This window comes from Lagenorhynchus albirostris, chromosome 7, assembly GCF_949774975.1.
Source record: "Lagenorhynchus albirostris chromosome 7, mLagAlb1.1, whole genome shotgun sequence".
Lineage (NCBI taxonomy): Eukaryota > Metazoa > Chordata > Mammalia > Artiodactyla > Delphinidae > Lagenorhynchus > Lagenorhynchus albirostris.
Window position 1 is genome coordinate 9779011 of NC_083101.1, and position 12651 is coordinate 9791661.

At 44.1% G+C, this 12651-nt stretch overlaps 1 protein-coding gene across 3 annotated transcripts in view; it reads right to left on the bottom strand.

Moving 5' to 3' along the window:
- Positions 1-3602: 3602 nt before the first annotated feature.
- PBX3 (PBX homeobox 3) overlaps positions 3603-12651 on the bottom strand; it is a 231847-nt gene continuing 222798 nt past the window's right edge. For 2 of the 3 annotated variants that reach the window (XM_060154355.1, XM_060154357.1), the window contains exons 6-9: positions 9365-9530; positions 7761-7873; positions 6894-6983; positions 3603-4178 (exon numbers count right to left, since the gene is read on the bottom strand). In XM_060154355.1, coding sequence (XP_060010338.1) covers positions 4086-4178; positions 6894-6983; positions 7761-7873; positions 9365-9530 — 462 coding nt within the window. In that variant the 3' untranslated portion in view covers positions 3603-4085. The remainder of the gene's footprint in view (positions 4179-6893; positions 6984-7760; positions 7874-9364; positions 9531-12651) is intronic. The other variant, XM_060154356.1, reaches the window with a different exon arrangement.

Sequence of the window (12651 nt, forward strand, 5' to 3'; positions counted from 1 at the left end):
CCAAGCAGGACCTTGTGGGGTCTTGCCGGGACAGACTCCTCCTCACAGCCTCTGCTGTAGCTCCTCGCTGAAGGACCTAGAGAACAGTATCTGACACACATTTCCTGAGTTGTTTCACAGATGCTAAAACCACTACCAAATGGAAGAAATTAACTACTTGATGATCATGAGCAGGTAGCTCCCACACCTGCTGGAGCCTAAGGATTGATAATGTTAACCCCTGTGACACCACCCTGTTACCTCACCATCAACCAATCGGAGGATTGCGCATGAGTTGATCACTTACCCTGGGATACCCCTCCCTCATCTGGCCTTTAAAAATGCTTTGCTGAAACCCGCTGGGGAGTTGGGGCTTTTTGAGCACTAGCTGTCCTGAACTCCTTCCTTGGCGCCCTGCAATAAACGCTGCACTTCCCTTCATCACAGCCCGGTGTCAGTAGATTGGCCTTACTGTGCACAGGTCAGTGGACCCAAGTTTGGTTCGGTAACAACATAGTGTCATAGAAGCACACATGTGCCCTTGTGCATCTAACTGGATGCGTAGACAGGCCCTTTAGCCTGCAACTGGGTGTTCCAGGTGGTTTCCTGCTGTTATATTCTTTGACCTTCTGAACAGGGTGTGGGAGCCTCATTTTTCCAGTCTCGGGGTTCAGAAACCTACCAGCCTCGGGACTTCCCTGGTGGTGCAGTGGTTAAGAATCCGCCTGGCAAAGCAGGGGACACGGGTTCCATCCCTGGTCTGGGAAGATCCCACATGCCGTGGAGCAACTAAGCCCGTGCGCCACAACTACTGAGCCTGCGCTCTAGAGCCTGAGAGCCACAACTACTGAAGCCCGTGTGCCACAACTAGTGAAGCCCTTGTGCCTGGAGCCTGTGCTCTGCAACAAGAGAAGCCACCGCAATGAAAAGGCCACACCACATCGAAGAGTAGCCCCTGCTCGCCGCAACTAGAGAAAGCCCACACACAGTAACAAAGACCCAATGCAGACAAAAATAAATTTATTTTTTAAAAATGTAAAACAAAGAAAAAAAACCTATCGGCCTCTCCAGCACCCTCACACTGCTTTCTGAATAAGGCCCAGGCCCAGGATCTTAGCCTCCTGAGGTCTAGGGCCTGATCTCATTGTGCTCGAGTCTAGATCCTAACCCATTGCTTGCCCCAGAAAGGGTACCTGGTGAAAATCTGTCAAATCAACACATTTCACCCAATTAGAGGGAGACCTAAGAGCCTTGGGGTCCGAACCATGCCTCAGTTTCCTTATCTATGAAGTGAGGGTGCCGCTGGCCTCTGCTAGAGAGGTACTGAAGAGCAGAAGGAGGTTATATACAAGGGCCTCCCAAATTAGCTTTTAGGAAAGGAATTACTGTTTTTTTTTGAGACCTCCTCTGAATAAAGCCTTATATTCACATCCTTCCCTCAATGGAAATATGCATCGTGTGAATTTCCAGCAAACACCGGTATGTGCTTCTCTCAGTAGGCTGGCCTGAGAGGAGACCTGAGATGGTTCTTAGGAAGTGTGTGTTTCTGGACTTTAAAGATGTATCTGTGTGTGCATGTGTGTCTGGTTTCCACAGGATATTTTTGCAAAACCACATAGCATAGCGATTGTTTTATGTACAAAGATAAGAAAGGCTGACCCATAAGCTAATTGAATCATGCAAGTAACTACTTAGCCATGGGAGAGATTCCTACAGGCAGGCTGAGAGCCCTTGTGAGGGAGGACAGCTTTGGAGGGCAATCTATTTTGTAAAGTGTAACTGCCTCAGGATTAATGGGAGTGGTGGCCCTAGACCTTGTTTTACAAACTGAAATAGTAAAACAGTTGTATTTATCAGAGACAATTTGCTGCAACTGATTAACATTAATCTGATTTCCTGTGAGTCAATTTCCTGGAGATATAGTAAACAGGCCAATTACCTGCTATTGACTTCTTTTATTACAAAGATTTAGATATTTGCGACAGATGTACATGTAAATACATGGAGTTGCCGACAATGTGAATAAAACAAAAACAATGTTTAATCTGGTTAAAGGATTTCTAGTTGGTCTTACATTTTAGAAGTTTAGTTTTCACAGGTATGTTATGAGAAGTTGTGGCTTTTTGGTTTTTTTATGGCCTTGGAAGCTCACTCTTTTGGGACAAACTTTTGCTTGTCCTTAACCCGTATCTCACAGAAGTTATGAAAGCAAGGAAGTGAATACGACAAGACTGATAATTATTTTAAAATTATCAAACAGGTCTTTCCATCCAACAGATGCTGGATGCATCATTAAGTCAGGAGAGTGTCAGCTCCAAGGACACACACAGATCTGGGTTCCAAGCGTGGCCCTTGTTGTCCTAGGTCTTTCACCTTGTGGCATCTATTTTTATGAACTTCAGTTTCCTAATCTGTGAAAATGGGGATGATATTTTCCTTGTGGTATTCTTAGAGCGTAAGTATCAAGTGAGGACATGTGACGGTGGTCCAGGAACTGGCTGGGAGCCTGCAGAAAGTGTAGTTAGCCACTCTCAGCCTCACCTTGGTTTCTGAGTCCCTCTCTGACAGGCCACACGTTTACATGCTCAGACTGACTTCTGGGCAGGCCTTCTCCTCTGCCTGCACTGACTGGCTCACCAGGTGGGGTAAGAAATTGCATCAACATTTAATCATGAAAGCAAAAAGTTTATTCATGTTTGAAACTACATATAACTACCACGAGGAAGACTTTTTCAATCCAGGGTGTAATCCAGTTAGAAAGGAACACGAAACGTTTTTAATACATTAGAATCACCGCCACAAATTATTTTCATGACTCAATCAGTTTCAGAATCGCATACAATACAAAAAGAGAGAAAGGAGAGGGGGCCCCATTACACAGGGTGAAATATACAGTACTGAATACTGAAATCTGAATGCATCACAATTAGTCATCGCTTTTTTTTTTTTTTTGCATGGATTAGTAACAAGATGAACAACATTCAAAATGTTTCTCAGTATTTACAACAGTTTTACTGATCCTGTGTTAATTTGAGACCCAATGTTTCCACTCTTGGTTTTTTAAAAGTTGCAAATGCAACCCTGATTTTTCTTTTAAAAGATTACAATGTACATTACATTTTATGAAGGGAAACAAAGAGTAAATTACAAGATGCAAAAAGATAAGAAAGAGACAAACTACAGCGTGAGTATTGTTCAGAGGTAGTAAGTGAGCACTCTAAGCTACAGAACATGTTGAAATTCTATTGGTTTGTATGAGTTCGCATGAGGTAATAAAGCTGTGTTTTGATTGGTGAGATGTATAAATACTCTTTTGCTACACTATATACAACACTCCAGAGAACAGGGCCTTTGCGAATGCCCAGAGGACGTAGCAAACCTTGACAAGTCTGTGCAGCACCCAGTGCACACCATAAAACCCCAGACGGATCTCGTGGTCATCTCTATCAGCAGCAAGTATCTTCAGCTCTCAAAACAATCTGGATGCATAATTTAATTACCGAGCAGACTCTGGGCACTGGTGCTTTCAGAGAGAGAAAAGATGCTACCGGTCTCTGATCTAATTATAACATAAGAGATCGAAACCCAAGTGTGACGAGGAAGATTCTTAAACACAACCATCATTAACAGGTAGCCAAACAGCTCCTTTATTCCAACTCCATTAGTGATATGAAAGAAGGACAATCAAAGTCTGCAATGGAAATATGCAAGAAGTTCAATTTAGGTGAGGTGAGTCTTTGTATCTGCTTTAGCGATTGAGGTTTAGCATATATTGTACTTTTTACCCTTAAGGCCAAGTAATTGGCAAGTGAGAAACCATTAATGTAAAATATTGATAATAAATTATGATAAAATAGCTATAGGACTGTCAACAATGTTAAATCTTGGCCTAATTGGATAAAGTGCTTTTTTAACATTGTGTGTTTTTAAGTATAAATACAAATGATTATGATTCCTTAAAAAACAGATTTACCAAGTTCTCTAATAAGACAAGGTTTTACAGTAAAGCTGTAGATGGTGGGCTACAAAAACGCTTTCCTTTTCCTCCTATTGCTCTGAATGCACTTATCAAGGCATGGCAGCTCAGGGAAAAGTGTTGCCAGAGATTAGTTAGAGGTATCAGAGTGCACACTTCCTGGGCCTTCTGTAGGAGAAGTCACAGAAGATGGAGTTGTTGCGTCCTGCCAGCCTCCATTAGCCTGAAAGGAAAAGCACAGTTCAACGGGTGCACGTCTACATATTAATTCTCCTCCCCAATTGAAAATACCCCGATGACAACATGAGAGCAAAGATGCATTAGCAAAATGTATTTTCTAAACCCACTTTGGCAGGAGTTTGAAGCATGTGTTAAAGTGGGATTAAATGCATGTAAAACAAATCCATCCTACCAAGTAAAGACTTGGCAGTAACTCAGCACGCTGGAGGAGGGCTTCAGCTGGTCTCAAGCTGGCACAAAGCTCGGCCTTTGATTTGCTGATAAAAATCAAGTGACTTGAAGAAAAATCTTATAAGAAGCGCGCAGTGGAGAAGCTCAGTGCAATGCTCTGGCAAGACCTTGGGCTCCACAAAGTATAAACTTCAACCCAGCTTAATCCTCGTTTCCATAGAGAAGAAGCCCATCCACCCCCAGGCCCCTTTTCTATACAAGACTGACAGCCAGCTACTATAACCCTTGGAAAATGAAGGCCAGAATTTCCCTCCAAATAGGATCTTGCAGAATGAAAATGCATGAACTGTGGAGGAGCACACACTATTCAAATCTGGATTCCAATTATCTGTAACTGGGGCTCCTATTCGGGATGTTGCTACCGCTCTTCACATGCCACCGGCCCTTCCTGCCTCAGACCTGCATCCGCAGTAACAGTGCTCAGAAACAAATTTGCCTTATGTCTTGGCCTATAGAGGCAATTGCTGAAATCAATGTCTGATCAGATTTCTGCTGTGGCAGACAGCTTGTCGCTACATATTTTTATGTCAGTCAAGAAGAGGGAGGTGCTGGGCTTGTGAGTTGGGGAACACTGAGTGGAAGTGACGGGGCGGGCCTTTCTGGAGAGAAGGCGAGGGTGAGCTCTCTGCCACCCAGTGCCTGCGGCACAGACCAGCCTCGTGCTGTGCTGCCCCCAGACCCATACCTCCCACACCAGTGCCAGTGAGGGGCAGAAGGTCCCCCTGACTCCCTCACAACCGTCTGCAACTTGTTCTACGAGTCCATCCAAAATATCTTCTTTTTAGGCCTGCGCTGCTAGGCTACTGAGATTCCTCGCCCAGCCTTGGGCTGGGAGTTTTTCCTTCTCCCAATGTGCTGTTCTTAGGGAACCCTGTCTTCGGCTTAACTGCACGGTCCTGCATATAGAGCACCTTTCCTCCCTCTAGGTCCACAGAGAAATGGTGGGGAGGGGGGAGAGAGAGGGACCAAAGAACCACACAGAGATGACCAGAGCCGAAGGGAGAAGGATTTTCCAGGCTTTAGGTGTATCAAATCCAGGTTAGGAAAAATAATAAAGCTATGGCGGTTGATCTTAAAAGCCTCAGCTGTGCAGGTTGGATGGTGACAAGCGCGTGTGTGTTTGTGTGGACTCGAAGAAATCCTCTCCTCTATCTAATAGGTAAGCTGTTCTCACCACTCAGGTATGAAAATATACTTAGAAAAAGAAAATCTCTTACACAGATACAAGTCTAAAGATATTCCATCTGAAGTAAACATCATTCCTCTTTTATCCAAATTTATAAACAACAAATGTACAATATTTTTACCCAGCGTGGCAGCTGGAGGAGAGGTTGTCAGCAAGCATTCTTTTTTTCAAAATAAATTAATCCTTACTCTGGTGGTTTGAGATTATGCACTGTATTATACAACAGCGCCTTATCAAGCCTCATCAGCGAAGATGGAATTCATGTCTGTAAAATGCTGCAGGCAATCACAGTTTCATATTTTATCATGTTGATAAGGATATCGCACATTCTCTGAAGCATTTCAAAACACTTAAATGAAAAAGGAGAAATGCAACTAAAAGACTTTTTATATGGTTTGTTGTGGGTTATTACGAGTTATTTATAAACCCAAAAAGAAAGATTTGACATTTCAAATGTAGAAGATTTGAGTATTTAATGGTCCTGTTTTCCTTTTACAATTGAACATCCTCAATCACTTTTTAAATCATTAATATTTACTCTCATAGAAAGCTAGTCCTCAAAAAGGGAGACTTCTGTCTGTTTTCTTTCTGACTCTACTACCATGTGTTGGGCAGTTCGTTTCCTCCCTAGTCTGGAGTACCAGATTCTGTCTACCACTCCACCCTGGGGACCCAGTCCCCGCAGCTCCCCTTTAGGTGCTGTGAGTTTGCTATTTTCCATCCATGTCAGGCGGGGGGAAAAGTGAAGTTCTGGTCAATTGGTTACTAAAGTTAAAATTATTTCCTGCGTACTTAACTGAGAGGCCATGGAAAATGCTGGACGTGTTTTGCATCCCACATTGACAATACAGCAAGTTACTCTTAAGAACAGGAGTCTTTGTTTAGCTTGGTTTGTTGATCTGTCTGGGGCCCTCCTCCCCTTCACCTGAGCTGTGTTTGGGAATTTTTCCTGCTGCTCGAGTCTAAGATAAATGACCTGTTTTTCACCATCTCCCTGGAACACAGCACGGCCAGTGGGAGATGGCATCTTAATGGGCTGATGCTTAAGTCTCTATTGATGACAGAATGCCAGCCACCCTGGGCCTCTGTGAGGACTTCTAATGGCATGAAGGTAACATCAGTGTTTAGGTTCATAAAATAAAAGTACACTAAAAATGCTGCCTTCCCCACCTGCCAAAGAGATGAGAAGCCAAGTAAAATGGCCATTAATTTATTTATTAGCCACTGTTTACCTGACGCTGTTCCTACAGCTCTTCAAATCTGGTTCCCCAGAGTACTCACATTTAAATTATGTGGACTGTACAGTGAGTTTCCTCCAAGGCCATCACTGTAGCCTCCCGTCTGATTGATAACATGACGGAGGGTATCCACCTAGAAGTGAGACAAAACAAAATTCATCATCCCAAATCTATTAAAACATCATTACTTACAAAAGGAAACAATTTGAATCATGTGTGCCACGAGGGTTTAGCATCTTGAATGAAAGACAAATTTATCAATCAAATGTGACTGGCAGAATTTCAACAATCCTTTGCATATTTAAACTCGCACATCTTTGTTTTTCATGCCAGCCAAACAACAACATCTTCATGGCCATGCAAACTTTGCATCTACACCAGCCAAATGAGCATGGCTGTGGGTGAAACTACTTATAAATATGTATACTGGCTCACCCTCTCACACACGCACACACTCCCACGTGCATAAAAACAAGTAGCTGCTTTCCAGTAAGAGGATGAGAAAAAGAGGTGAACCTGGAATATACTTTAAGAACTCAGGTTTTTGTATTCTGACTTAAAAAAATAAACACAGAAATGAAACAGAGTAATATATTTTAAAAGCATACACACACTGGCACACACAATTTTTCTGTTCTATTTTGTCACGAAAGTAATATGCACCCAACCCCTCTCCATGAGCTCAAGCCAGAGCCGAATGCATTCACAAAGTTTATCAGGTTTGAATCATCCAAAGCCACTGTTCACTTGACTTCTCATTAAATTAAATGTTGGGGCAGATGGTAACGTCCGGAAGCACCCAGCACAGGGTCTGCACGGTGTGCAGACCACTTCCACGGGTTGAGAGTCAGGAGTTTTGAGCCCAAACCCTACCCTGCTAGAAAGGCCCCAGCTGGGGCATTTCTCCTACCTGTGATTGCACATTGGCTCCGACTTGGGACCCTTGGTAAGAATCCCCATTCAGACTCTGCATGTTCATGAACATGTCCCCAGAATTTGGGAGGTTAAAAGAACCAGAAGAACCTGGAAAGGAAAGAGTTAAGTAGCTGAATAACAGAGAGCTACACACATAATCCTCAAAGACCTAGAGGCAGGGAAAGGAGAAAAGGTACAGAAGGGAAAGGTTGTGTACAACATAAGGCATTTCTAGATCTAGGAGGACGGAGAATAACTCCAAGGAGTTAGGTCCTGTGATTCATTTTGCATCTAGGAAAGTACTATCAATGGGGAAGCCCACATACGAAAGAAAGAGAGAATCAAAACGAACAGAAAAACACCCAGCAGCTGGCCTGGAACCAGCCCCTTGTTTTCATTTATCTCCAGGACTTGGTCATTAAGTGAGCTCTTCACCATCATTAACTGTCATGGTGGACAATTACCCAGAGAAGAAACATTTTTCTCAAGCTCTGTCTAAGCCATACGCTCTGCCTAACTTTCATCAGTTTCCACGCTCTGTTAAAAAGAACTTGGAGGGGGGGGGCTTCCCTCGTGGCACAGTGGTTGAGAGTCCGCCTGCCGATGCAGGGGACACGGGTTCGTGCCCCGGCCCAGGAAGATCCCACATGCCGCGGAGCGGCTGGGCCCGTGAGCCATGGCCGCTAAGCCTGCGCGTCCGGAGCCTGTACTCCGCAACGGGAGAGGCCACAGCAGTGGGAGGCCCGCGTACCGCAAAAAAAAAAAAAAAAAAAAAAAAGAACTTGGGGGCTGGGGGGAAGAAGACAACAAACCAAAACAAACAAAAAACCCCTCACTTTCTGAATTTTTAAAGATATATTTAAACTATCTCCTTAGAAAAGTCCTTGATTTGCTTCTCAAGTCCATCTGTTTGGACTAGCCACACATCTTTCATTGCTACTCAAGTTCCCTCTAATTTTAAGATGTTTCCAACTCCATCAAAAAATGCCACATAAAATCTGGCCAAAATGTATTGTATGAGCAGCCAAGATATTGCATCCATGTGTTAAGTACCATACCCCTCACGGCTAACCACATCCTGATCAGCTAACCACGTGCTGAGCCTACCAAGTCAGCACAGGTGCTAAGGAGATGTAAGGACAGCAGACTCGACTCTGCAGCTACATCAGGTAGAAAGCCCTGCTGTCCTAACCCCAACATACCAGCTTCATTACTCACAGCAACAGGTAAATCTCCCACTTCTACTTCACTCGTTCTTTGACAGACCACTATTGATTTTAAAATGACACATGGAACAATATAGTTAAAATAATCGTTAGTGATAGCACTTTGCTTAACTACTGCTGAACTAAAAACACTGCTAAGTGTGAAAGTTCCAGAATCTAACAGTACGGAGTGGCACTCACTGTGAATAGCGGGTCTACAGGCTCTGGCTATCCACTCATTCACCCACCCCAAGAACAAGTCTGCATTTTAATATAAATCTTCCTTTATAAGTCCACTGTGTCCCCAGTATGGCTCTCGTTTCCTGGTCTGTGGGACAGGGCTTTGTGGCATAAGGCTGCCTGAGCTGAGTAGGGCGTGAGCGCCCGTACGCACCAGAATTTGGCGTGGCGGGCGAGTTGGTCTGGTTGTTCTGCACGGCTGCGGCCACCGCGTGTGCAGCTGTCACGGCTGTCTTTGCAGCGTAGAGATTGGCTTCTTCCTGAAACTTGCCGATATTCTTCTTGTACCTGATTCGTTTGTTGCCAAACCAGTTGGATACCTACAAATCACAGGGATATGAGTAAGGGGAAGCGAGGTTCAAAGAGAGGAACAAAAATCAAACTTCCAATAATAACTGTAGGACACCAAAGGGAGACCTTGGAAGACACTCAATTCCTAGCCTGTGATCACACCCTGGGGATGATGCAGAATGGTGCAGAGGCTCACTTGCTTTTTTGGCAAACCTCTCAACACTCTTGGAATAAGACCACTTCTTGGAGTTGGCCCCAGTAACACTAAAATGGCTGGGAGCACTGTTCATAAAAAATAGTCAACTGGTATATACCAATTAATATATAACTGACTAGTCCCCTGAAAAGGAGCTGAAAAACTAAAGGAAACATTTGTTAAGTTAGGTAAATAATAAGAAATGCTTGTGAAAGAATGACTTATTCTTTTGGGGTCTGGAACAATTTTGGCAGCTGTACAGTAAAATCATGTTTGGTGTGCTAAAAAGAGTAACATCAATTAATAATGGATGAAAAAACCCTTTGTCTCCTGCCTTAGAAGATACTGTATGTCTGCCAAGATGGCTGCTCAAGTTGTGCCAGTTAACATGTGAGAAGGTCACAACGTGAAAACTCAAGCAATTGCAATAAGGTCAAATGCAAATGCAGAATCAGTGGCTGATTTCATCAGGTAGAACATACTTATTTCTTTTGCAAACTACTTATGGTGTCAACCAGAGCAAATGGAAGAGATTTCTAAGGAGGATCTTGGCAACAGGCAGATTTTATCACATTTCATTGACAGTGAAACTTCAGCCCAAGACTCACTGCCTGTAGTTACATTGAGTGTTCAGGCACCTGGGAGCTGAGCTATATAAAGAAGAAGCTAAAACCCACACAGCAATTTATGAATAGGTACCCACTTGCTATATAAAAGGCTCTGACCTCTCTTTTGTTAAAGTAACAGTTTAAAAACACTTTTTAATAATTTCTTAATAATGTGTCAAAGGGGCATGCTGCTGTGGTATCAGGCGGGGTGGGTCACTGTTTCATCCTGAACAGCCATTTAGGGACCCTGAGGGAAAATAAGGAGTGGTATAAGCCCTCCAGCCCAATTTACACCAATGGGCATGCTAGTTGACCATCTCTGCCAAGTCTTTAATTGCTTTGGAAATAGAACTCTCATTCTTCAAACTATGGCACTCATCCGTTCAGGGAAAGCTAGAGAGCCCTGGCAAGGGAGCCACATGAGGAAGACAATGTTGGCCTGCAGCAGCCCACACACTGTCCCATCCTGGGGGGGGGACACACACACATCCTGTGTGCCACACACACAGGGCAGCACACTAGCTGAAGACCTGTGCAGCCACCATGAACACTGGTTCAGACAGCAACAAGCCAAAACTCATCAGGAAGCAAATATGCTGCAGATCAGGCCTTCCTAGCCGTTTCTGTTCCACTATCATCCCCCCACACAACTCCCCGACCCAATGAAGGATTAGACGTGCCCCTTCCTTCCTTCATTTCAAATAGTGGTGGGAATAGTAACTATTTAATGAGCATCTCCTTTGCACTGAGCATCACAGAGCCCTTTGCATACGTTTTCTCATGTAACAATCTTAACAATCTCCAGGACTAGGTGATTGATTGAGGTGGTCACAGGCATCACACCTGTCCCAAATCCAATGGCCTTCTCTCTCCGCAACTTGTTTGACTTCTCAGCAGCATCTGATACTTGTAATTACCTCCCCCCGACCTCTGGCTCCTTCTTAAAGTGCTTTCTTTGCATGGTTTCTGTGACATTATGCTCCTGCTTCTCCTTCCCTGACACACCAGGGTGTGTGTGTGTGTGTGCGTGCATGCGTGCGCACACGTGCTGAGCAATCTTATCTCTATTAACGATTTCAACCATTGTCTCTGTGAATGACTCCCAGATTTCCATCTCTATCCCTAACTTCTATGAAGAATTTCAGTTCTCAATTTTTAGAACATTTCCTTAGAAATGTTCTGCCACAACCTGCAACTCAACAGGTCTAAAAGAGAATTCATGTGTCCTTTAACCTGCGCCTCCGTCTCCATTTTCTCTTCATGTTTATGGCATCTCCAACACCAGAGACGTGGTATTCGCCATGTCACAAAGTCCCTGATTCCACCATTAGATAGTTCTGACGGATACACAGCTTTCTATTTGGAACTAAGATCCGGTTCCCTTCCATTTCCACTCATGGGCCTTAGTTCCAATATCTAGACTGTCACAATATTAGGCTCTCAAACAGCCCTGAGGGACCCAACTCCACTCTGCCATCGGCCTCCTCTGCCCTCCCTTCTTTCAGCCCCATGTGTGTGGGGCAGGTGCATGGGATAACTGTGTGGGACGTGGTAGGGGAGGAAGAGTCAGGAGGGCACACAGGTGAGGAGGTGAGGAGGACCTGAGCCCGGCAGAACAGGAGTCGTGGAGAGGGCAGAGGTCATGGAAGAGGACTAGAATAGGCAGAATTTGGCCACTGACTCACTGTGGAGGCCAGGGGAGAGGGAGAAGCCGAGATGATGCTGATGTGGGGCCCAGGCCTCCAAGAGCATGGAGGCAGATGCTCTGGGAGGGATTTCCGCACCAGGAGAAGGCAGCCTCAGTGACTCTTAGGATCCATTCCCAGACCAGAATTATATGACTCTAAAAATAAAAGTTCTGAATTAAGACTGTAAAATGACCCCAAAGGCATTCGCTCTGGCTATGCTTGTTAAAGCAAGTTCTCATAGCCCCCAACTCACTTGTCACAAGCATATCCTCAGCTCAGGAGGCAGACCTAGCGGACCAGCTCACAAAAACCTCCTTCAATATATATCACTCTAGCTTGTCTGAGTAAGACTGTCAGCCCTCTGAAAGAGTTAAATATTGAATGTATCTATAGTGCAAAGGGAGATATTCCTGGTTGAGAGGGAATTTGGAATTTCTTAAGCATAATTAATGAAAATTCCCCAACTCTGAATTTAGCAAGAAAGGCCCATCTTAGAATTCTCTTCTTCTAAACAATTCTCTGTTGGATTCTGTACTTTGTAGTTAATATTACCTTGACAATCAGAGAAGCTATAATACATTAATGAAACCTAGCCTGGAAAATCTGATTACAGCTTTATTAACGGTTTCATAATTGAGGAATCTCTATACCATCAAAG